The 27133-nt window shown below is 41.4% G+C and overlaps 1 protein-coding gene across 4 annotated transcripts in view; it reads left to right on the top strand.

Moving 5' to 3' along the window:
* LOC139268527 (dual specificity testis-specific protein kinase 2-like) overlaps window positions 1-25701 on the top strand; it is a 117320-nt gene extending 91619 nt beyond the window's left edge. For all 4 annotated transcript variants that reach the window (XM_070886799.1, XM_070886801.1, XM_070886800.1 and 1 more), the window contains 4 exons: window positions 1334-1417; window positions 2993-3079; window positions 6676-6817; window positions 16217-25701. In XM_070886799.1, the coding sequence (XP_070742900.1) occupies window positions 1334-1417; window positions 2993-3079; window positions 6676-6817; window positions 16217-17259 (1356 nt within the window). In that variant the 3' untranslated portion in view covers window positions 17260-25701. The remainder of the gene's footprint in view (window positions 1-1333; window positions 1418-2992; window positions 3080-6675; window positions 6818-16216) is intronic.
* Window positions 25702-27133: the final 1432 nt, after the last annotated feature.

Here is a 27133-nt window from a genome sequence, read left to right on the forward strand (position 1 = left end):
CTTCTGGAATTTTTTGAGTATGTAACTAGTAGAGTGGACAAGGGAGAACCAATGGATGTGGTGTATTTGGACTTTCAGAAGACTTTTGACGAGGTCCCACACAAGATCGGTGTGCAAAATCAAAGCACATGGTATTGGGGGTAATGTACTGACGTGGATAAAGAACTGGTTGGCAGACAGGAAGCAAAGAGTCAGGATAAATAGGTCCTTTTCAGAATGGCAGGCAGTGACTAGTGGAATGCCGCAGGGCTCAGTGCTGGGACCCCAGCTCTTTACAATATACATCAATGATTTGGATGAAGGAATTGAGTGTAATATCTTCAAGTTTGCAGATGACACTAAACTGGGTGGCGCTGTGAGGGGGAAGCTAAGAGGCTGCAGGGTGACTTGGACAGGTTAGGTAAGTGGGCAAATGCATGGCAGATGCAGTATAATGTGGATAAATGTGAGGTTATCCACTTTGGGGGCAAAAACGCAAAGACAGAATATTATCTGAATGGCGGCAGATTGGGAAAAGGGGAGGTGCAATGAGACCTGGGTGCCATGGTTCATCAGTCATTGAAAGTTGGCATACAGGTACAACAGGCGGTGAAGAAGGCAAATGGTATGTTGGCCTTCATAGCTCGGGGATTTGAGTATTGGAGCAGGGTGGTCTTACTGCAGTTATACAGGGCCTTGGTGAGGTCTCACCTGGAATATTATGTTCAGTTTTGGTCTCCTAATCTGAGGAAGGATGTTCTTGCTATTGAGCGAGTGAAGCGAAGGTTCACCAGACTGATTCCCGGGATGGCTGGACTGACACATGAGGAGAGACTGGATCAACTGGGCCTTTATACATTGGAGTTTAGAAGGATGAGAGGAGATCTCATGGAAACCTATAAGATTCTGACGGGACAGGACAGGTTATATGCGGGTAGAATGTTCCCGATGTTGGGGAAGTCCAGAACCAGGGGACACAGTCTTGGGATAAGGGGTAGGCCATTTAGGACTGAGATGAGGAGAAACATCTTCACTGAGTTGTTAACCTGTGGAATTCCCTGCCGCAGAGAGTTGTTGATGCCAGTTCATTGGATATATTCAAGAGGGAGTTAGATATGGCCCTTGCAGCTAAGGGGATCAAGGGGTATGGAGAGAAAGCAGGAAAGGGATACGGAGGGAATGATCAGCCATGATCTTATTGAATGGTGGTGCAGGCTTGAAGGGCCAAATGGCCTACTCCTGCACCTATTTTCTATGTTGCAAGTCTTTGTTTTACTTTTCTAAATAACTTTAGTGGCTTAGTAGATAAGTTATCTATAGGCTTTGTTTCTAACTGTTTCTAATTTAATGGCAGGCGGATGTGTTTTCGTATGGCATTATTCTATGTGAGATTATAGCCCGAGTACAAGCTGATCCTGACTATCTCCCTCGGACAGTGGTAAGGAGTGAGCTATTTGGTGCTGCTTCTGATAAGATAAGACGCAAAGCATAATTGTCAAAGATGTTCTGTCACTTCTGTGGTTTAACAACTACCTAAATTTTATATTAACAAAATGCATCTTCTTTAAAAGGAAAGTGTATTTGTAGGAGACTTTGAAAATTGAGCATCTTTCTCCTTCATTTAACATTGGCATACAGATGAATGGACAACATCCAAATGAGAATATTAATGGGAGTGCTGTTCTATTAACAGTTTGTCAAGTTAGTTATATCTCAGCAGTCTAGAGTAGTACCAGCCAGTATAAGAGTACTGGTTAACTGTGCAGCAGCGATAGAATTTGTGAATATCTCCTATTTCTTTTGTCAGAGCAATAAGCATGGACACAAGTGGATGGGGGTGGGGCAGGTTATATTACTGCTTTTCCAGTGTTCATTCACCAGTTAGGAAGAGCTGAACACGTGCAGCATCTCCTGTAATGTATAAGATTAAGAACGCCTTCATAGAATCATAGAAATTTACTGCACAGAAGGAGTCCATTTGGCCCATCATGCCTAGTGATGCCATGTGCCCTACTATGTCATTACATAGTTTGTTGCTGTCCAGTATTAAAAATTGAAGAGATAACGATTGATGATTTTTGCTATTAACATGGAATACAAATGTTATATTGCAACATTTTAGTATTCTGTCTTTATTGCAGATATTAGTTTCCTTTCTGAGCTATAAATCCCCCCCAAATTGTGAGAGTATAATTCCTGGGATTAGCTGAACAATATTCATGCTGCTGCCCTGATTATAGAAACCTGTGTGGCGTAATAGTGATTCCATTGATCAAAAGTGACCTTTAGTTTATCAAACTTTCTAATTATGTAACAAATTCTATTCCTTAAAATATTCTGGTTTTAATGCATTTAGGTAGAAGTAACTCACTCCAATTTAACAACTTAAGTATATATCATGCTCCAGAATGTTATTTATTCATTCTTCGAGCGCAGACATTGGTGGCAAGGCCAGCATTTATTGCCCATCCCTAGTTGTCCTTGAGAAGATGGTGATGGGCCGCCTTGAACCATTTTAGTCTGTGGTAAAGGTGCTCCCACAAATCTTTTGTCAAACAGAACCATTTCCTACCCAAGTCAGTTTTAATTTTGTTCTTCAAAAGAAATTGCAGCTGTATTTTTACCTAAAATTCTTAATTTAAAAAAAATCAAATGCTCAATGCTAATCTGTTCAGTTCCTGAATTTGTGATGGAAGTGCCTGTAGTTTATATGCAAACATGAAATTAGGAAATTGCTGCGCTGTCCTTTAATTATGCCATCAGGCTTGCAAATCGAATATGAATGGACAGTTCAGTGGCTTTGGTTAGACATTGACATCTTTCACTCATTACTTATAATCTAAAACTGAATAGATTTAATTGTGTGTAATTTATGACCTCATATTTTTATGTATGATGTGATAGTAAATGTACATCCTGCTTGGACATGCTTACCCTCTACAGCATATGCATCTTTTAGCTACTGAATTAAATTTTCCTCTTTTCATCTAATCCCCTTCCATCAAAAATGTAGAACTTTGGATTAGATTACGATGCATTTCAGAACATGGTGGGGGACTGTCCACCCAGCTTTCTTCAGCTTGCCTTCAACTGTTGCAATGTGAGTATAGTGTGATAAAAGTGAGCTATTTCTAGATAATCCTGTGGATGAATAAGGGAAATGTTTCCTCTGGAAGAAGCCAGCACACACTTGCTATAATATTTCTGTATCTGATAAGATAGCACTGGAAAAGGTTTGCCGTGGGTATTTTTTGATAAATGCAAAAGGGCACTGATGAGGGTAGTGGACTACTCCTATTAAGCCTGAAGTTGAGACCATGAAGTAGAAATCATATATCCTCTGCCAATAAGGGTAAAGTACTCTGTGATCTGTCAAACTGTTTGTTTTTACAGTGTATAATTGTAAATTAAAATGAAAAGTAAAAGGCTCTAAAAGTTTACTTTATGAATGCTCCTGCTTTTTGGCAAAGTCAGTGGGAACAAAATATAGATTTAATATTCATATGTTAGTGTTTTCAAAAAAACACAATGCTGGAAATATAACATTTTAGGTATGTATCCTTCATCAGAGTATAACATTAGAAATGCATTTCACTTGGAAATATAAAAAAAGTCTATTGATTGTAACATGCATTTTGCTTTGCTTTATTCTCCAATTAACTTTATGTACTGCAGTGAATTCCAAATAAATATGTATTTGTTCCAGTGTTCAAAACCACTTTTTTTTTGAACCCACTCATTCTGCTTGCATGATTAATCAGTAGCTTGATATTTTATAGTTGATATGCAGACTTGTGGCAATTACAAAAAATTAGTTTTTTTCACTGTCATTTGTTCAGCAAATGCTGCTGGCTGTCTGTTTCCTGAACTTCTCCATACTAAAATTCTCATCCTAGTATTCAAATCCCTCCACTGTCTCCAAGAACCTGGTGTTCTTCCAATGCTGGCCTTGTGTCCATCCCCCCCCCCCCCCCCTCCACTTCCTTCACCCCACCAATGGCAGCTGTGCCTGCATCTGTCTAAGCCCTAATCTTTGGAATTCTCTCCCTACACTTCTCGACCTCTAAGACTCTCCTTAAAATGTATGTCTTTGACCAAGTGTTGGGTCTCCTGTCCTAATGTCTCCTCCTTTGGCTCGGTGTCAATTTATTGTCAGATCACGTCCCTGTGAAGCACCTCAGCAATGATTTACTATGTTAAACATGCTATATAAATGCAGCTTGTTGCAGTTATCTTTGCAACTGTGGCAGCTCGCCACATGGGCCTCTTTCCACTCTAATTATCTCTTCCCAATCTGCCCTTGTATACCTCTTCTCTTCTCCTGCATCTGTGCATCAAGCCTCTCCTTAAATGCTCAATGTTAACTTGTACTAAATTTATTTTTGGTTATATTTTATTTTCCTGCGCCACACAGATGAAAATAAATAAATATATTATGTTAACGGCCTATAGCAGTCTCTAAGGTCTGCCAGTTGGGGCACAGAAGGAACCAGAAAACTGAACAAATCATGCTCCACTCAGTTTCTGTCCAATTTCAGAGAGGGGTCCTTAATCGGGTGTTAGGCTCCTTGGTGGTAGATTTGAGGGCCTGGTCTTCGAACACTCTTTTCCTCAGGCGGCTGAACGCTGCACTGGTGCACTGGAGGCGGTGTTGAATCGCCGCATCAATGTCTGCTTTTTTTGACGAGGCTCCGGAGGTATGGGAAATGGTCCATGTTGTCGAGGGCCGCACCGTGAATCTTGATGACTGGGGGGCAGTGCTGTACAGCGAGGACAGGCTGGTGGAGGATCTTTGTCTTATGGATGTTAAGCATAAGGCCCATGCTTTCATATGCCTTGGTGAATACATCGATTATATCCTGGAGTCTACAGGGCTGTAGTAATACCTGCCTTCTGTATGGATCAGAGGCATGGACGATGTACGGAAGACACCAAGTCGCTAGAGATATATCACCAATGATGTCTCTGCAACATCGTGCAAATCCCCTGGGAGGACAGGCGCACCAACATTAGTGTCCTCGTCTAGGCTAACATCCCCAGCATTGAAGCACTGACCACACTCTATCAGTTTCACTGGGCAGGCCACATGGTTTGCATGCCAGACACTAGACTCCCTAAGCAAATGCTTTATGCGGAGCTCCTTCACGGCAAACAAGCCAAAGGTGGGTAGCGGAAATGTTACAAGGACACCCACAAAGCCTCCCTAGCAAAGTGCGACATCACCACGGACACCTGGGAGTCCCTGGCTGAAGACCGCCCTAGGTCGAGAGAGTGCATCCGGAAGGGCGTTGAGCTCTTCGAATCTCAACGCTGAGAGCATGAAGAGGTCAAGTGCAGGCAGCGGCAAGAGCGTACGGCAAACCAGTCCCACCCACCCACCCCTTCCCTTAACAACTACCTGTGACAGAGTCTGTGGCTCTCGTATTGGACTGTTCAGCCACCAAAGAACTCAGTTCAGGAGTGGAAGCAAGTCCTCCTCGATTCCGAGGGACTGCCTATGATGATGATGATGATGATGGTTGGGCTCCTTATTCGCCAATATGAGAGAGGGCATATTTCAGGCATCTTTTGGGGCATGGCAAAATTGGACTTTTTTATTCCCTTGTTTTGCACTCAAGAAACATGCAATACTAAGTTAAATTTTACCCTGCACCCCACCCCCACCTGTTTGTTTAATCTGAGACATTTTCGGTATCTTAAATTACTAATGTCGTCTTCTAAATAAATGGTTAAAAATATCTAATTTAGTAAGTTCCTGAAAACTGTAGCTGAGTGTGTCCATAACTCAACCCATAACTCGGTGCAATGAAGATTCACCAGATTGGTCCCTGGGATGAGAGGTTTGTCCTGTGAGGAGAGATTGAGTAGATTAGTAGTACAGGTGATTTAATTTTTAACCTGTTGCAACTTTGCAGCATTTAAAATATACAGAGCAACTGTAATGGAACATGGATGAAAGAGTCATTCAGAGGTGGGTTCTTTTCTGGTGGTGGTAAAATCAGCTGTTAAAAGTGGAAGTTTCAGTTATAATAGTGCTAAATACACACACAATCCAAATTTGGCTATCGCTTAGTTAAGGTGAACTTGCGCAGAAGGTGACCATTTGGACAACCATGGCTGTGTCAGCTTTTTGTTAGAGCAATGCAAAATTAATCCAATTGCCTTGCTGTCTCTCCATAGCCATTTATTTTCCTTTGTTTCAAATGCGCGTCAACTTTTCCATTCAAGATAAATTGTTGCTTTCTTATAGAATTTTAAATTGAGGTCCTCTCTAACTCCCCAGAGGAAATGGGCTTTCTCTTCACCCTATCTGAACCCTTCATAACTTTAAATCCTCTTGTTGAGTCTTTCTTTTTTGTTCCAGTAGAATTAATCCCAGTATCTCGAAACTCACTTCAAAGTATAATTTATCATCCTGGTGAATCGATCATTGCCTTGTACAATTTATCATCTCAGTAACAGTAAACGTATATCCCTGATATATCCAGTCCCTGTGATAGGACCAACCTCGTACTAGTACATTTCTATTGGTGCTTTAGTGAATTTTAAAATTCACTAATGTGGAATAGTAAAATTGTTTTCACTTTAGATATTGCCTATATAAGTTACTGGATTTCAAAAGTAATTCATTGACTGTGAAGCGCTTTGCGGTGGTTGAACATGAAAAATGTTATATAATCAATTTATTTCTTTCAGGTAGATCCAAAGCTCCGTCCGTCCTTTCCAGAAATAGTAAAAATGATGGAAGAGATTATACCAAATCTACAAGATGGGGGACAAGAGAGATGTGTCAACTGTGAAGAAGGTATAGAGAGCAAGCCAATAAATCTTCAGAAAAGTAAGCATGCCTTTTTTTATTGATATTAAATAGATGCCTTTTATTTTTTTTTTTAAATCATACAGGCTACTGAGTGCCATGATGTGTTACGAATCTGAATTGAATTTTTACAGCATTAGAATCTTGTAGCATTGTTGTATTTTGAACTGTACAGAGCAATAGTATTGGATCCGACTACTGAGAATCTAGTGCAACCATAAACACAATGGCGTAGAGTTTCTGCTAGTTTATGCTAATATCAGCACAACAATGGTGAAATCAACCAAACCAGCACAAAAGATCAGGCAATTTTAAATGGAAATTACGCCAAGCGTACATTGCATTTCCACGATCTTTAACGCTGGTTTAAAAACCATTTGCCTGAAGCTGGCCCATCCCACAAGACTGGCCACACCCCCAGATTGAAACAGAGGATGACAAGTTTCTGCTGATTGTGCCCATTTGTGGCTGTTCGAGGAGGCTTTTCAGATTGAGCTGTTTTTTTTGAGCTGTTGGTGTGTAGGCACGTTTTTAAAGTTTTTGCATATTAAAAAATATTTTATTTACGAAGATACTGACTAGTGTACACCAATGAAACTAGTAAATGGTTCAGTATAGTTTTTTTTGATGTTCAGTGATTTTAAAATCAAGTTACCAGTATTCCCAACCTCCCCCATCAAACATCAGGAGACAAATTCTTTAAAATCATGAGTTGCTATTTATTTTCCTGACCCGACCCCTCACTGACCTTTGCTCCCGGACAGGAAGCGCATTCGGCAGTCACTAACTAATTACTGACATAAGAACACAAGAGATGAGAGCAAGAATGGGTGGAACGGTGGCCCCACTGTCACGTCACTCACAGACCAGCCTTGCTCTCTGCCTTTGACCGTTACTTTATCCGGAACGTAAAACATCTTCTCTACCTCTAGCCTATCAAACCCCTTTTATAATTTTGAAGACTTCAACCAGGTCACCCCTTAGCCTTCTCTTTTCTGGAGAAAAGTGCCCCAACCATATCAGTCTTTCCTGATGGGTATAACCTCTCAGTTCGGATATCATATCTTTGCAAATCTTTTTTGGACCTTCTGTGCACAATTGGCTGTGGAGCACATTGAGACAGCTTGATGTGAGTTATTTCTTTTATAATATGGGAATGGTAGCATAGTGGTTGTTATTGGACTAGTAGTCCAGAGGCCTGGACTAATGATCTGGAGACGGGAGTTTAAATCCCACCAGGGCAGTAGAGTTTAAATTTGGTTAGGGGTGGCAGGCACACATGACTGTAGGGGTGAGGGATTTTTACTTTTTACAGTTCCCAACTGTTGTGTGGTCCTAATGGAACATGATTCAGTTTTAATGCAAAATATCTTACAATGCACTTCAACAACAGCAAAGAAAGGCTGCACCCATCCCTCACCCACATCTTGGGGAAAGTGCACTTCCTCATAGGGTCGGTGGTGGGGGGGATTGGGGGCCCGGCTTTGGTCTCACCGGTGGCTGGTGCGTGGATTAAAGTGGGAGTGGCATTTGAGTATCCGGCCTTTATGCCCTTATTGCAGCAGCTAGCTCCCTCATGGCATCTGCCATTGTTTGCACACCCTCTGAAATGCCCGCCCTCAGTTCCCGTCTCAGTGCTGATATTTCTCCCGACAGTGTCACTACCTTATCACGCACTCCACTGACGGTCACCACGAGTGATTGATTGGGTAAGGGCATTAGTCTCCTCATCCAATGACACAACCTGATTAACATCTGATGAAGGCTGCATCTCAAGAGACTGGTCAGCTTCTCCTTCCCCTCGCCCTGGGTCTGACTAGTGGCACCTCTCCAGTGCGAGGCGCAGGCTGGGACGGTGGGGCACTGGGTGTTCCAACATGCATTTCACCATCGCCACTGGGACCCGCAACCTCGGAAGGTGTGAAACCATGGAATGTCGCCGCGGAGCTCATGAAGATTTCTGGCAGTGTGATGCCCTGTACTATGGACTGTTCCATATCACGATCAGCATTCTCCCGTGAACACATTTCCATGGACCCTTCCTCCCCCCACCCGCCTTGGTCTGGAGCGCACGCATCTGGATCTTCTGGTGGATCTTCAGGATGTTCAGGATTGTCTTCGTCTTCTGCAAAATACAACAGAACAGTCAAATGGTTAGCAGCACAGGAGTGGGCTGGATGGGTGACATGAGTAGTCTCACGCGTAGCAGGCCAGTCAGCAGGTTGATTTTGAAGGGCGACGATGCATTCTCATGACTCATTCTCACCCTCGCGTGTGGGTCCAGCTTGTGCAGAGCTGATTCTTTTTTTGCAGGTGTGACTCAGCAAGGCAGCAACCCTCTGTTCCAGGGGTGATAGTTGGTGCAGATTTGGCAGCCCTCCTCCTGTTCTAAGTCTTTCCCTTTTCTTCAAAGATGAAAATATAACTTTTCACACATGGTGTGCTTCTGATGGGTGGGACATATATAGATGGTCACATTTACAATTGCAATTCCATTTAAAGATGAAGATATTACTTACACTCACTACTTGACCAACGTCCTGCCATTTCTTTTTGCACTGGCTTCCAGATCTTGTGGTATCCACCCCTGCGGAGTATTCTTCTGCAACTAGGTTCCATTGTCTTCTCATTTCTTTGGGTGGAACTTTTGTGGGACCACTCTTACTGATATCCAGCTCCAGCCATTTGTCCTCAATGACAGTGACTAGTTTCTCCACTTCCTCATGGTGGAAATTCTTTGTTCTTGTTGCACGCTCTTGCGTCATTGGTGTATTGGACTTACACTCAGTAAATCTTGAAAAATCACAGTTCTCACCTTTCTTCCACCTATGCAGCACTCCTTTCCACTCCCTCAGCCACCCAAAAATCACTATTCACACGTTACCTTTTATATATGGTCCATTGCCAATGATGCTGAGGCATTGAGGATGCTTTCCCTTTAATTGGCCGATTGCCAAGCTTCCTGCTCCATTGAGCATGCGCGCACGCTCAAACGGACACGCGTCCCCCTGCCGGCACTCAAACGCTGGGCCCAAGCCCCGCCCCCCCCCCCCCCCCAGCCGGCTACGCTGAGCAAGTGCGGCCGAAGCTCCGTCCCCTGCAGGCTCTGCAGTGCCACGCCACGGGGTCAGAATGATGGAGCGGCCAAATTAAGAGGTACATTTTCGGCGCGTTTTTTGCCCCACAAAGTAGGTGTGCCATGGCTAACTACGCCGCTCTAGGCGGCTGGGGAAATTTGGGCCCAATGAAACTACCAGATAAAAACCCATCTGGTTCACTAATGTCGTTTCGGGAAGGAAATCAACCGTCCTTACCGGTCTGGCGATTCCAGACCCACAGCAATGTAGTTGATTCTTAACTGCCCTCTGAAATGGCCAAGCAGGCCATTGCGTTGTCAGGAAGGCAGCTTACCACCACCTTAAGGGAAATTAGGGATATGCAGTAAATCCTGTTTTCCCAGCGACACTCACATCCTGTGAATGGATTTAAAAAAATTTAATTTTTGAATTAAAAGAAAATTGCAGCACATTACAGTATCCACGACCTCCGAGGAGGGATCTGGATCGCTCAGTTGATTTGTTCACTGGTTAATCCTAGCCCTTGTGTTTGTGTGTGGCCTGTGGACATTGATGCAGCAGAGTGAAGAGGAACTTAGTGGGTGTTATGGAAAGCCCTCAATCTTTTTTGTTCTCGCGCGCGTGTGCAAGTTGCCTATTTTATTTAGTGCATGCGCAAATTGGCATATTACTCCCACCGATTACAGCGTCGGAGATCCCCTGGCATGCTCTCCTCCTCCCAGATAAGAGATTAGGTCGTGGGTTTGCACAGAGTACTTCGCCGCCATGCTTTAGTACGTCGGCAGGGATTTCATCTGCTCCTGAGGCCTTGTTTTTCAGTTGTCGGATGGCCTTTTCAACCTCATGCAGGACTGGGATTGTGCTGAGGTGGATAGCATGCTGTGGGATGGAGTCAAGGACACTCGTGTCAAAGACAGAGTTTTGGTTGAGGTGATCCTCTAAGTGCTCCTTCCAGCGGGCACTGACTGCTTCTCTGTCCTTGATGAGCACACCTCTGTTCTTGGCTCTCAGTGAAATAGGACCCTGAGTGCTTGGGCTGTAGATGGTCTTGACTGCGCTTAAAAAAATTCACACACGTCATGGTTGTCAACTAGTTGCTGGATTTCCTGTGCTTTTTCCACCCACCATCTGTTCTATAAGTCACGAGTTTTTTGTTTGACCTCTGCCTTCAGTTGTCTGTAGATCTGCTTTTTTTTCGCTCGAGCTCCTCCCAGGGTCGCAATGCGGATTCTGCCCACTAAGAGGCATATCGGACATGATCTTCACCATCTAAGAAAAATGTAGGGAGCAGCATCAACCTCTCTACATGGCTTTCTTTAACCTGACGAAGGCCTTCGACTGTCAACTGAGGGATTATGGAGTGTCCTTCTCAAATTCGGCTATCCTGAAAAATTTGTCACCATCCTCCGCCTGCTTCATGACGACATGCAAGCCGTGATTCTTACTAACGGATCCACCACAGACCCAATACAAGTGCAGACTGGGGTCAAGCAAGGCTGTGTCATCGGACCAATGCTCTTCTCAATCTTCCTCACTAATGCTACATCTCTCCTTTTACAAGCTCCCCACTGAAGTAGAGTTATCTACAGGACAAACGTTAATTGTTCAACCTCTGTTGCCTCCAGTCGAGATCCAAAGTTGTTCCAACCTCTGTCATTGAATTACAATATGCAGATGATGCTTGCGTTTGTGCACACTCAGAGTCCGAATTCCAAACCGTCGTTGACACCTTCACTTGAGCGTACGAGTCTGGACCTTACATTAAATATCAGTAAGACAAAGGTTCTCTACCACCCTGCTCCCGCCACACACTGCTGCTCCCCGATTATCAAGATCCATGATGAGATCTTGGACAATGTGGACCACTTCCCATACCTTGGGAGCCTACTGTCAGCAACGACAGACACTGTCTTCCGTGTGCCAGTGCAGCCTTTGGCCGCCTGAGGAAAAGTGTTTCAAACCTGGCACCAAGCTTCATGGTCTACAGAGCAGTAGTGATAGTCGCCCTCCTATATGGCTGAGACGTGGACTATATACAGCAGACACCTCAAAGCGTTGGAGAAGTACCACCAGCGCTGCCTCCGCAAGATCCTGCAAATCCATTGGCAGGACAGATGCACCAATGTCAGTGTTCTCGCTCAGGCCAGCATTGAAGCATTGACCACGCTCGATCAGCTCCATTGGGTGGGCCACATCATCCACATGCCCAACACGAGACTCCCAAAGCAAATGCTCTATGTGGCGCTTTGACACGGCAAGCAATCCCCAGCTGGGCAGAGGAAACTCTTCAAGGAACATCCTCAAAGCCTCCTTGACACAGTGCAACATCCCCGCCGACTCCTGGGAATTGTTGGCCCACGACCGCCCAAAGTGGAGGAAGAGCATTCGGATGGGCGCTGAGTACTTCGAGTCTCATCGCTGAGAACCAGCAGAAACCAAGCGTAGACAGCGGAAGGAGCGTGCGACAACACAGGCTCCCCGACCACCCTTTTCCCTCAATCACACTCTGCCCCACCTGTGACCGAGACTGTAGGTCCCGCATTGGACGACTCAGTCACCTGAGAACTCATTTTAGTGTGGGAGCAAGTCATCCTCTACTCTGGGGACTGCCTATGATGATGATTACCCCCACCCCTGCCCCCGAAAAGTCTCAAAATTTAGGCGTTGGATTGCAAGTGATGCTTTATTTCACGCCGAAATCGTGTCTCCCACAACAGATTTGTGAGAATTGTCAATATGGAGTTACTCATGGGTGGAGGAATATACACTCTTGCTAAAAATGCTTATTTTTTTGTAATAAACCCATTTTCAACTGTTAAGCAACAACCGGTTACCACTAAGGACGTCAACGAATATTAATGCAAAGAAACAAAACAATGACGTTCCATTACGTTGACTGCACTAGCTTATGGAAGATTTTATGTTTGTGATTAAGCAAATGAATTTGGACGGAATCTTGAACCATAACTTCACTTTGGGGGAAAATGGAGCAATTTCACATGCAACCTGCACCCAGTTTCCCGATTGTGCCCAAAGTGGAAACTGTACACCAATATATGTTCTGAATGTTACTATCACTTCTGAATTTGCAGTGTTCCCTTGCATGGATCCAGAAAAGTTTGCATTTTTCATGCAGTCCGAATTGTCTCTTGTTTAGAAAATTGTCACTTAATTCTGTGAAGTGAGAAACTTTTTAGCCATACCAAAATTCCCCAAGCCTTCCATCTACTTGCATTGCTGTTGAAACTGGTCACTATGAACTGGGCAGCATGTCTCTCCTACTTTTGTTGAGTTCTTTAAATGATCTAATAAATTTATAATTAAAATAGTTGTCATTCAGTTACACTTTTCAGCCCATGTGTAATCTTAGTATGAGGGTGGCACAGTGCATTGATGCTTTAGCATATTGTCACTGAGCAGTGGAATGCAGGTTTATGATCAAGCATTCACCCTAACTGAGTTAATGTATTCCCTGATGTGCAGGGGAGAGTAACAAGTGACTGCCAGGCATGTAAAAAAAATTCAACTCTGGCCAGTCCTGTTTTAGTGATCAATTCCAAGATGGAGACCGATATTTAGAGCAGGCTATTTTGCATGAGAAAAAACTAAATACGCATACAAATAAATTTAGTACAAGTCAACAGTGCACATTTAAGTTGAACTTTCAGGGTTGAAGCCATTGGAAATGCCCACCTGAGTTTGTCACAATGACATTGTTTATACTCTTATTTCTGATTGCCATAAATGGGGAACTTATAATTTCAGATGCAAGTTATGCATAACTAAAATACTTTCTACTGTTGGGAAGAGAATAAGCATATGTACAAAATTAAATTTTAAAATCTTCCCATTTTTGCAGGTTCTTAAGTGTTAATAAGGTTAGAATTATTTTCCTAACACCTATACCTCCAGGGGATGATGAGAGCAAAGTGAGCTGAAACACCAGCAGTCTGTAAATAATGCAATCTGTCATCTGTAGTCACATTTACTATACCTATCAAGGTCATTATCAGCACTGGGTACTGCAGCACTTTTTCTTGATTTCAACTATTGTCCAAAGCCTTTTGCTGAGGAGTCCTAAAATGAGGTTGATTTTTAAAAAATGCTACGAACATCAGTTGACTTGACTTGCACATTACTGAGCTGAAGTAAATGGAGGTAAATTTAACTTTGGGTGATGGTATAAAATGGGCGATATCTAATCAGTTGTCAGATTAACTTCAATGTAAATGAAAATGGAGCAGTGCGTGAAACGGATGGCTGGTCCATTTTCTACCATCGCTCAAAGTTCAAATTACCCCCAATGAGTCTGTATACTTGCAATCTCCTTGAACAGTTCTTAAAAAAAAAGCATTTGTAATTTAAATTGTTTTTCTACAACAACCATATTGGGAATGGTGTTGCATAATACACAGCTAGTTGGGTGAAGGAGCCCAGAGGAAGCTAGGTTTCACTTGCTGCTTTTCATTGAGTTTTAGTGTGAAGATTTTTCTTCAGTCTTTTCTTCACTGACGGGACTAAGTTACATTACTACCACTAAGCGCAAAACTTGGGATACAAGGGATTTACCTAGCGTGCTCAACTCCAGCCATCCACTGGCCTTCCTGCCTCCTGGGCTAGGGAAGGGAAAAATAAAGGGAGTTAGATGTAACCCTTATGGCTAAAGGGATCAAGAGGTATGGAGAGAAAGCAGGAAAGGGGTACTGAGGTGAAAGATCAGCCATGATCTTATTGAATGGTGGTGCAGGCTCGAAGGGCCGAATGGCCTACTCCTGCACCTATTTTCTATGTTTCTATTCCGATTCTTGACTATCCAGTTAGTTCTGGAAAGTATATGCATGTGGAAAAATTTGATTCGGCTTGACTTTGATACTTTCCATGGTCCTGTAGCCAGGGACGTTGTCTAAGTTGATGCAGGAAGAATGGTCACTTGGATGGGTTACGGGAGGGCTGCCAGCATCTGTGGAACTGTACCTCTGCCAGAGTCTCATCATCTGGCGAGGGCAGATAAAATTGGGGGGAAAAAAAGTACTCCAGTCTAGCAAATAGATGGTTTATTATTTAAAGCCATATGCTTAAGGATCAGATAGTTAAATGGCTTTGTCCTCATTTGCACTAAGAGCTGTGTATTTTTATTTAAAAAACAGGTACCCCATTACATTGCATTATTGCTGCCAGATGCAGCATTGTAATGTAAATGAGGTGGCACGACTGCTGGAGGAGGTAAGCACTAACTTGGTGGTTTTCCAAGATTCTTCCTGTGCCACTGGTGGAAAATGCAAACATTTGGGCTGCCAGCCATTTTATTTTCTGTCCTCTGTTGGGCTAGGCATGGTTTTAATATTGCTGGGCTCTATAGACCTTCTCCCCGCCCCCCCCCCCCCCCCCCCCAGGATATGTTGGGAAACATCTGTAGTTTGAAAACAAGTTGTAGAATCATAGGTTGTTACAATATTGAAACAAACCATTTTGGCCCATTATGTCTGTCCTAGTTTTGTCCAGGTAGTTTTATTCCACTCTTTTGCTCACTCCCCATACCCTCTAACATCTTTCTTGTTCAAGCAACCAATTCCCTTTTTAAATTACGCTGCCAAGTCCTGAGAAACCTGACTAGCAGCTATGAAATTTAAATCAGGCTCTCAATTACACTGATTAATGAAGTTTTCCGCCTCCCCAAGACAGGACACATGCACAACATGCAACCCATTGTCTTAATAATGGTAACAGGTATGTATGGCAAGTTGGGGCGCATTCCCAGATTTTAATTTTTGACCCCCTCCCACCTGCATAGGGGTGTTAATATCAAGTACCATGTGTGTATCTGAAAATGGCTACATTTGAATTCTGATTGGGAGGAGAGGCATTTTGTATATATTTAAAACAAAAACCTCAAAACTTGCATGTTTTATTAAAGATTATGTAGTGGAGTGTATTTTACAGGGAGCTTAATGCTATTCGAGCTTTTTCTGTATTTAATAATTAAAAAAAAACAGTGCTGTCACTGGGAGGGGGAAGATTTCTCCCTCCCCCCACCTTCTGGTATGTTGTACAGTAGAAAGTACACCTGCTTTTACTTAAAACATTTGTTTAAAATTTATCTGGGAGTTGCTCATGTTTAAACTGGAATTGCTTGCTTTTTAGATACTTCACAAATAAACTGACTAGAGCTATTTCATTTCTTAACAGAATGATGGTAGTTTTACTGCCACCTGGTTGTTTTATATAAGACAGTCAGGTCCTTTTGGATTAGGAACATGTTAGTAGCAAATATAACTTGAAATAGTCTTCAAGCTGTAAGCATAGTACTTTCAGTTGTAACACTTATTTTTGTGATCATTTGTAGGTGCTGGAGAGAAAGGACAAGCAATAAAAAGGTGCAGCCCTCTGGGACTTCCAGGTGACAAGATTTCACCCAAATCGCCTCGGCCTCGGCGTAATATATGGCTTTCTCGTAGTCAGTCTGATTTCTTTACCCGAAAAGGCAGTCGGAAGATTAGTGTTCAAGATCCATACTACACTCCTAGTAAGGGAACGTTTCGTAAGATTAACCCCTTCATTGCCAGACAGGACCTGAAGGGTGGAAAGACAAAGTTTGTGGACACACCAAGTAAATCAGTAATATCACTTACATTTGACCTACCATCACCTGATGCTGTAGACTACCCTGTCACTTCAGTAGCCCAGGCCAAGCAGCACTGCAGTGGGGATTTTCAGGAAACTTTTCTCTCTGAGCGACGATATCGATCCCTTCCAGTTTCACCTGAATTTTCAACAAAAGAATGTCACAGTTTTGGGCCCTTTTCATTAACGTTTGGGAAGTGTGATCCTGTGCAGCTGGGAACTGATGTGCGGCAGAAAGTGTCGAGCAGCTCCAAATACTCCATGTTGGAGATTCCACCATTTAAGTTCAAACCTCAAACGCCGGAATCTGCATCATTAGAACAGTTTGATGCTATGGACTGTTCAGGGAGTGAGGACCTACAGGACGAAAATGAAGTGTACACAGAGGACAGGACTCTACTAAAAAAGTTAAAAATGAGTGAAAGCTTGGCTGTTCTTGGCCCAGAAAGTCTGAATTATAATAGTATGACTGAAGGTGATGGGCCAAATTTAGATGGTACATCATTCAGTAACTGGGATAGCTCAGTTTCTGGTGAGGAAGTGGAGGCACAAGAGATGCAGAGGGACATGTCTAAATTAGCGATACCAGAACCGAAGTCATCTTTCAGTGTTAGTATCGCACTGGAGCGAGATGGTAAAGTGGACCCAAGTAGCTGTCCTGTTTTTTCAGCTGAAGCATCTGACATGGAAGGGCATTCATCTGTAGTGCTGACTCCATGCATGACTTCAAATCCATGTCACCTTCAGTCAAAATGTGATATTTGAAAAGCACATATGTATCAATATTGTACAGAGAGGCTATTTCCGCCTAATAAACATCCAATTACTTTTATTTTGTCAGAAAAGGTATGTGTGAGACTAGAATTCCAAAGTTATTTCAAACAGGTGGGTGCTGGTACCATGGACGTCAGTCCGTTCTGATAAATTATTTGGTTTAATATGTGATGGTAGACCAGTATTATAAATTGTCTCATTCGGGTGAAGATTTTGGATGCCCTGCAAGTTAAGTAGTTTTATAAAACAGCTAAGTCTATCCTCTCTTTTAATATCATCATCATCATCATCAGTGTACATGCAGTATATCCACTAGCATCTTTTCCGTATTTGTCAGATCACAAGTGGTTTGAACAAATCTGTTAGACGGCCATTCCTTTCTCAATTTGAATGCAATTAAATTATTTTTAGTAAGTTTTTCTCAATTCTGATATGCAGTTTGCTGTATCATCTATTGACCTGTAGCAGCCATATTGAATTTTTAGTGAGAATCTATTGGGCATATTAATGTGACATACCAGTTTTTAATGTATTTTCCATATGTGGGAGATTTCCCCATTAACTCAAAATGATGCCCTTGCTTTATAAAGATTATTTGAGTGCATTTGATCATAGTTACTTCATGTTTGCACCCAAGTCTGCCTGAAATAAGATTACTATGTTCGGGGCATAGTGTCATTGTAAGAATAGCCTGCATGTTCCAGGGTACCAGTACATAATAAACCATGTTGGGTGTCAATATGATTTTTCCTTGGTCCACAAAAAGGATGTAATTTTTTTTGTAAATTTAACTGTTTTACTCATTGAAGAGGTGGACCACCAAGATTTCTTATACAAGAAAAGCACTTCATCACTTTCTTTCCTATAGCTTGAAAGATGTTACTACTGTATATTTTGTATTACAACCTGGACTACTGTAACTGGAGTCAGATGTATAGCAGCATGGTGCCATGTAAATTATAGTTAATGATGGGTCAACTCACAGGATTAACGCAAAGAATTTTTACTTTACAAAAAAAAGTGTATTTATCTTTTTTTCACCTTATGCGATGCAATTCCATTATAATATGGAGATTTTGTTTTTATTAGATTTCTCCCTCTTCCTCTCTCCCAAAAATGTCGCGCATTATGTTTCCACACATTCTTTGCTGCTTTGTAACTGGCTGCTCGGCTGTGTGTCAAATGTAAATTTGCCTTCTCTCTCACGCTCTTTTCTGTACCTGTGCTGAAGTATCTTGCACATGCGTTTACTGCTCCACTTCATAGAAAGTAGATTATCCTGTTTTATTTAATCAGTTAATTAAATTTGAACAATGAATGTGAATTACAAAACAATGGTTCTTTTAAACTAGGGCTATTGGTCTGGATCTAATCTGGATTAAAAATAAATCTATTATCAAGATAAATTATTGCATTTAATTTGCACCTGAGCCAATGCTGGATTCACTTCAGATTATCTGCAATTAACTTGACTTGTGGTTCAAACATATTCCAGGTTTTCCTACGGCTATGTATGTACTGCATTGTAGATTTAAATTTGATGTTACTAACCTCAAATCAGCTGTGATGTATAATGAACAGAAGAATTGATGGGGAATGTGTTAATGTTCAGACCCATGAATTTAAGTTCATGAACAGCACTTGCTTCTAATTTTCTTTCAGTATCATTGTTTTAGTTGATCAAAAAGTTAATTTTATTTGTGTATATATCCATTTTCATATCTTGTGACTTGACCAGCTATCTTTTGAATAGCATCCAGTCTGACTCTCCAAATTACAGTACTCTAATGGTGAAGCAACAGTCCAGTGTTAGTCTGCTTACTCTTTTTTTTTTGTTTAAAAACTAGAGACTTGTTCAAACTGCAAATTGTGTTTGACTCATTATGTTGGTTTGGTAGGTGTGCTATTTACATCATGTTGTGTTTTTTTTTGTATTAAATTTCCACAGTTTTTGGTTCACTTAAAATTCACTCCACAAACCTACTGTTGGGACTCCTTAAGGGTGTGAATTGCTTAATCTTGTACGATTTTGTTTTTAATCTCAAACATTCTTAATATCAATGATTATTTCTCTTCCCCTGTGCAAGTAATTTGCAAGAATAGCACACAGTTCTGTTTGCCAAGGTGAAAAATTCTCTGGTTAGATTCATTCTTAGTTATGACATCGAAGTTAGGAAGCATGACCAAATACCAGAGTGAACAAAGGTCCTTGTAACTTCTGCTCAATTTACCATTTTAGTAAAGATGGTGATGGAAGTTACAGTTCTGCATTCATCATAACTGCTAACTTATATATTTTTACAAATTTCAGCTTTCGGTGGGGAAAATTGCTGTATTATAGCATTTCAGCATAGTGCCCCATAATTTAATGTGCTTTACTTCAAGATGATTCATTTGTTTTGGCACCATCTTTCAATACCCAGTCTTTATTTTGGCCATGGTTTGGGTTATTAAAACAGCATTATTTGGTTTAAGTGAGAATCCATGCTGCTTTGTGTTCGTAAACCATGTTGGGATCCCAGGAAGTGACTTAATTCTGATCTAAAACCATAACTTTTGGTGTAAATTAGTTGTATTATGCGGTTATGAATCTGTTTCCTGAGTAGAATGTTCGTGTGAAACTATAAAGTTCATGGGTTACTGATTCCAAGTGTACAGAAATACTATGTATTGCATCTGTGTACTAATCAAGGGGAGTTACCAGCACGTTCGGTTTATAATATCCAAATCAATCAAAGTTAACCATATGCAACAAAAGGAAGAATTATTGCAGTGAAAATACAAGAGTACGCTTTGGGGAAAAGGGAGGGGAAGATGGCAGTGTCTCTACGTGCGACTGTCACAGTATTGCTATTGATACTTGAATCTGGCTACTCCTAACATTTTGGGGCGAAATAAATCTGATGCCACCTGTAAGATTATAGACTTTTAAGTTCTGGTTAGTCCTTGTTTTATCCCCTCGAGAATTTCCGTCCCTCTCTGGCTCTCGGAAGAAGTGTGACCAGATGTGAAGTTTGGTTCCATTAGCATCAAGAACATTGTGGTTTCTTGCCCAATAGCCTTTATTTACTTGGAAGCTTTGACCTGGAGTATGGAGATGTTGTAGCTAAACCTGATACTATCCCTCAGCTGTGTATATTTGACAAACATTTCCTGAAGCATGACCAGGTTTCTACTATTTAACAGTGAGGGGAAAGATAACTTTGTTAACGGAAGCATAGGACTGTGTAGATGCTTTGGGTTTTTCATAATGTGTATAGAGTATACATAAGGTCCCATTTATATTTGTGTACAGATTTTTTAATTGAATTTGGGGGGGTTTTGTACAGAAATGTGCCCAAACCTTTGTATACATCTTTGGATATAGTACGTACTATGTAAATGCAGATGCCCATTTGTAGCATGCAACAGTTGGGTGCTATTTCATTAAAGAAATGCACATATTTGTACAGAAGTCTTGCACCATTTAAAACTGCTATAATAGTCCAAGATACCAAACCAATCACTGACCCTCAACCAACACTGCTTGCTCTCATCTCAAACATTGGATCCTGTTCTTTTGCAGGTATTGTGTTTGCTTGGCTTGTAGTGTACACATTCAATAAATTATGCAGACACATAAATTAGGTAAATTTCTAGCTTTTAACTTGGTTATGTTAAAATTTCACAATTCAGAGAATGTTGAAAATAAGATTTTGCAATAGATAAAGCAATAGAATTCTTGCAATTTTACAATCCTTTAATGGGAACCAGGTATTAAAGTGTAAAAGGGCTGGAAACCAAGTGGGATCTCATTTCAGTAATGCCTTGTGGTTTTCTTTTTGAACTATGATAAGTGTGCAAAAGAACAAAGCTCTTGCATCCAAAATCCTCCAGCCTTACAAACTGCTGCATTTGCACTCTTAGAAAAGTTTTTTTGGCCAAAAGCAAGGAAGATGTATTACACAGCTGTTCGTGTGTAGCTGAACGGAAGGCCATTTGGTTAAAGCATCAACAAATAAGCTATGTTTAAAAAGGTCATGTTTCTTGATATGACCACCCTTGTATTGAATGTTATATATGACTAAGCAGAATGACAGGAATCTGATCATTTGGCCTCATCTTACGGCTTACACAAAATACATTTCGCAAAATGGCATGTAACTAAAATATGGTAAATTATTTTGAATCTCTGGCTACTTCAAGTCATTTCCCAGTAATGCCATAGAGCAAGCTCAATGTCCAAGCACTTAATTACTGGAATTGGTCAGACAGCTGAAGAAGGAAAAACTGCAGTTTTTACTGTGGAAACCTATCTAAAATAATGGAATGAGTTTTGGCCAGGAGTCAATTAATTTCAAGGTTTATGTATATAAATTGCTCAACCCTCTGCATAGATTTATGATGTCCTTGCAATTGCAGGATTAATTAAACTTGTTCATTTCTGATCTGGAGGAATTTGAGCAAAAGGATTGTGACTATATTTTGAATGTACTTGCCCTTTATCTCCATCTATTTGTGGTGTAACATAAAACTTGTAGAGATATCTGAAGTGTTCCCAGGAGTGCCATTTTGATTGGCATCTGTTGTGGTATCAGCCTTGGCTCAGTGGTAACATTTTCACCTCTGGGTCAGAAGGGTGAGAGTTCAAGTCCCACTCCAGGGACTTGAGCACATTAATGCAGGCTGACATTTCAGGGAATGTTGCTGTCAGATGTAGTCTTTCGAATGAGATGTTAAACCGTGCTCTCAGGTGGGTGTAAAAGATCCTGTGACACTATTCAATAAGTGCAGGGGAGTTCTTCCTGGTGGTCTGACCAATATTTATCCCCCAACCAATCATTTTATAAAAAAAAGTGACATGTATCTCATTGCTGTTTGTGGGTCTTTCCTGCGTGCACGTTTGACATTACACTTCAAAAGTACTTCATTGGCTGTAAAGCGATTTGGGACAGACCAAGGTCATGAAAGGCACTGTATAAATGCAAGTTACTTCATTCATGGGTAGTTTGCCCATATACAGGTGTATAGAAATGAGTGTTTTTCAGTTTATTTGGATTGATTCAGAGGAAAGCACTGCTTTAAAACTGAAAAGTTCTTCTGATCAAAGTGCCAGTGTTGAAATTACTCTTCAGTGCATTATTTAGGAATTCTGTTTCTCGGATTATGCTTGAGCCGTATGTATCACGGCTTTTGAACTGAGGCGCAGGTTTATTTATTAGGTATTTCTCCTTCTCCATTAGTTTCCTTGTGACACTTTCATGTTTCTGCCAGTGTTGCTCTGTACATGGGTGTTAAAGTGTGCACAAGTACTCTGCCCATGCACGTGGAACTGCTTTCCCCTCTGCACAACAATACAGGAATTCAGTATGGGAAGTTGATGTTGGAATACCAAATGTGCTGTGCAACTCGAGCTCTAGTCTGTGCATTTTTTGAACATAAACATACTATTTCAAACATTGTGGAGGGAGGATGGAGAGGTATAGGGAGGGGGACATCTTTCAATAAGCCACTATGTGGCTTTGGGCCTTGTAACCCATCTGGGTTTGCATGTAATTTTAAAGAACTGGGTCCCACTAATCTATCTAGTTTTGAGTCACAAAAGGCTTTTTTAAAAAAAAATATAATTTACCAATCTGAAATGGGTATCTGATCAGTACAACCTATGCTCAGGGAAAAACAATTTCCAATTTTAATTTTTAAATGGAATGAACACTTGACACTGATCTGTCTGGAAGCTCCAGCTAGGACCTGTAAATCCTCCTCCATTTGTAGGTGGAGAAGAAATGGGGGGAGGTTGGCAGCAACTTCATGTGAAGCCTGCCAATTGACAAGTGATAAATCTGGTTCATTTAACTTTTGAAAAAAATGATTCAGGAACCATTTATTACAATAATTGTTAATGGACGGAATTGCTTTGTGATTCAGCTGCTGATTGGATGGATGTAATACGAACAATAGTTTGATTATTTTCTCACAGCAAGATTCTTTTGTTTATATTGGCACTAACCTTTGAGCCTTCTATTTAAATAATGCTAATAGTGAGATCACACACATTCCCTGCTCCGAGTGAACTGTTCAAATAAATGTACCATGCATTATTCAGTAAGTGTTCGGCAAGATGGGAGCCATGTAATTTTGGCAATAAAATTTAAGGTATTGATATCAAATTTCAGAAGTATTTTTTTAATGAAGTGGCTCAGTTGTTGTCATAACTTAAGTTGTATTATTATGGTTGGAACAGAATTGTTTTTATTTCAGATGAACTCCATTCAAAATTATCATGTTTGGGATGGACTTTAGATTGTCAATGGGTGGTCTTCCACTGAAGCATTTCACTGATTCATTCATTTACTGAATGTCATTTGGCACTCAAAAGTAGATGGTCTTTTTATGCATTTAGCAAATCTGTCTAGATGAAAAATTAGATGATCATTTTAAGTTTGCCACTTAGTAGTTCGATTTGCTTCCCACCTTTTTACCCCTTCCCCATGTAATTTTCAGAAGGGGGAAGTTAATATATATATCTAGCACTCTGTTCAAAATGATCTTGGTGTAAAGATCAACCAAAGTCTCTGGTTGAACATTTACCCGATACCTTAATCAAGAGCTTTAAGGGAAACTTCAGGCTCCAAACAACCATTTAATTCACAGGAAACTGCTGTTTATCAAATTTATAGCAGTAAGTTATACAATTTAATTTGCACATTTCAAACCAGTCTTGAGGATGCTTTCTCATTGCACTAGAGAAATAGCCAACAATTTTTGGCACCAGATCATCATGTGTGGCATACTTGCTGAAATTGTACAAAAATCAAGGACCCCTGTAGATATGTGTCTTTTCCAAAGTGTAGACAAGCCATTCCATTTAGTTATTATAATTCTGGTTTATGGTGCCTCTTAATTTCAAAAATCAATGTTGGCATTTTTCCAATGTAAAATATTCTACAGCAACAAACTTTTTTTTGCTGATCATGATGAAACATTACTGCTGTTAAATAGATGATTGGAGTAGGTATTCACTGTATTAAATAGAAGTTATTTGGAGTGTGCAGTTTCCATCATGGAAACTACTAGTCATCCTATTGTATCTTTTTTTTTAGTTCATTGGAAAAATGGGAACTACTTGCATGTTTGTATTAAAATTTGCAAACAAACAAACATTCTTGCAAGGGCATTGTCATAATTGGAAAATCAGAAGTGAAAGTCTACTTTTAAACTTAATGCCTGTGAACAAAATGATCTTTTCTAGAACTCTCTGAATTCTTCTATGTGTTAGGAAACTTTAGTCACAATAGTCAGTTTTTATTTGTAGGCATTTGAAGCCTGCTGGAGATTGAGAAATGCTTTATTTTTGTAATTATTATGGAAAAATCCTTGTGAATTTTAACTTTGTTTGCAATGGTAACATATGTACCAGCCAACAAGTAACTATTAATAATGCAGTCCACCAGTAAATCACTACACCAAGAACTGCAATTGTACTCTGGCAAAAAAGTAGTTTATAAAAACATTCATTGTTTTTGGACACAAATTCAAATTTCCAATAAGAATCTATCTTGTGATTATTGATGTATTCACGTTCCAAAATAATTCGTTGTACCATTAGTAAATGGTATGTGACATCCAATACATGAAGTGCTGGTACACACACACCGAGCTTTTTCATGTCAAAGTTATTTGTAAATTTTGCAGAAAATTCTATTCAGTTTCCTGTAATCACCTTCCCCTCCCTGCTGAAATGTTGACATGATCAGAGGGCAATTTGTAGTTGCAAAGGAAGAATACTCATGCTTAAAATGACCATTTTCACTCCAATCAATAGCTGCATTTTGTTTTAACTGGGTCGATGTCAAGTGGAAAATAGTGATCTTTTGTTTTTGTTAAAAGGAAAGGAATATTGTTTCAGAAACTTAACCCCAAGTTCCCAACCCAAGGTGCACAATATGCTGCTGTCATGTAGGTTCTGAAATATTTATAGCTAAGTTAAAACAGGAAAGTTATTGGAAAGGATGTGTTCTAGAACAGGAAATACTCCTTTTAAAGGCTATACTCTAATCTAAAGAGGCATTGGTAAGGGCAGAGTAGGGCCTGTTCTGTCTAGGTATCAATTCTTGTAACACTTGCATGCAGAAAAAAAATGCTAAGGTATTTGGGAACATTATTTAATATAATTTTGAACTGTGGATCTGAGTGCTTTCCTTATAAACATAGCAAAATGATTTACCTTTGCAAGCTTGTTATAGACTGCAGCAAAGTTATAGTGGTCCTTTGCCAGTTTGCAGTTGAGGCACTTGAATAACTAGATCATTTGCACTTGTAATAATAAGCCCATACATTGTGTCATTACATTTCTATGCAAAAAAAATTTCCTCTTTTTGCAACGGGAAGAAAAAGATGTTGATTGTAGATCTATTTTCTTATTTATGAAGGAGTTTTTGCAAAATGTCTTAATATTCAGACCTCTAATAAAAGCTATAATTAAAGAACCATGTTGTGGAAAGTTTTGTGACTGTTTAATTACTTTCCTGTTGGACAGAGACTTACAACACACAAATTACTCAACTAAATGCCAATTGGTGCTAAATTTAAAAAAAAAACCACAGGATGACTGCTGTGGAAAGTGGGGTGGAGATGAAAACATTTAAACTTGTACAGACTAGGCTAAAGCTCTATCTGAATACTTACCTTACATGTGTTTTGTTTGTTCCATTGCATGAGACACTTTATTTCAATCACTGGGTTTTTTCACAAGTTTTTATAAAATAATAAACAGCAATGTCTTTGAATTTGATCAATGCTGAAGAGGTGTCAACAGCATACTATCCTGACTTGGCAATATCACTTCCTTCATTGCTATTGGGGAGGGAGTTTGAGAATTTTCACCCAGCTACAGTGTCCATTGACTGCAGCAGTTGCAAGACTGCTCACTACCACCTTCTCAAGGGCAACAAATACTGGCCTTGGCAGTGATGCCCACAGCCAATGAATTTAAAAAAATGCTGACCAATCCCCATCTAGTGAAAAAAGATGTATTCATAGCCAATTAATGGGGGGAGAAGGGAAGAGAAAGAGGGCGGGGGGGGGGGGGGGGGGGGGGAGAAAAGAGAGAAAGAGGAGAGAGAGGGGGGGGAAAAGAGAAAGAGCGGGGGGGGGAGAAGGGAAGAGAGAGGGAGGGGGAGAAGGGAAGAGAGAGGGAGGGGGAGAAGGGAAGAGAGAGGGAGGGGGAGAAGGGAAGAGAGCGGGGGGGGGAGAAGGGAAGAGAGCGGGGGGGGAGAAGGGAAGAGAGAGCGGGGGGGGGAGAAGGGAAGAGAGAGCGGGGGGGGAGAAGGGAAGAGAGAGCGGGGGGGGGAGAAGGGAAGAGAGAGCGGGGGGGGAGAAGGGAAGAGAGAGCGGGGGGGGAGAAGGGAAGAGAGAGCGGGGGGGGAGAAGGGAAGAGAGAGCGGGGGGGGAGAAGGGAAGAGAAAGAGGGTGGGGGGGGGAAAAGGGAAGAGAAAGAGCGGGGGGGGGGAGGAGAGAGGAAAGAGAGAGCGGGGGGGGGAGAAGAGAAAGAGCGGGGGGGAGAAGGGAAGAGAGCGGGGGGAGAAGGGAAGAGAGGGCGGGGGGGAGGAGAAGGGAAGAGAGGGCGGGGGGGGAGAAGGGAAGAGAAAGAGGGCGGGGGGGGAGAAGGGAAGAGAAAGAGGGCGGGGGGGGAAGAGAGCGGGGGGGGGGAGGAAAGAGAGAGCGTGGGGGGGGGGGGAAGAGAGAGAAAGAGCGGGGGGGGGGAGGGAAGAGAAAGCGGGGGGGGGGGAGGGAAGAGAAAGCGGGGGGGGGGAGGGAAGAGAGCGGGGGGGGGGAGGGAAGAGAGAGCGGGGGGGGGAGGGAAGAGAGAGCGGGGGGGGGAGGG

The sequence above is a fragment of the Pristiophorus japonicus genome, chromosome 8, assembly GCF_044704955.1.
Source record: "Pristiophorus japonicus isolate sPriJap1 chromosome 8, sPriJap1.hap1, whole genome shotgun sequence".
Lineage (NCBI taxonomy): Eukaryota > Metazoa > Chordata > Chondrichthyes > Pristiophoridae > Pristiophorus > Pristiophorus japonicus.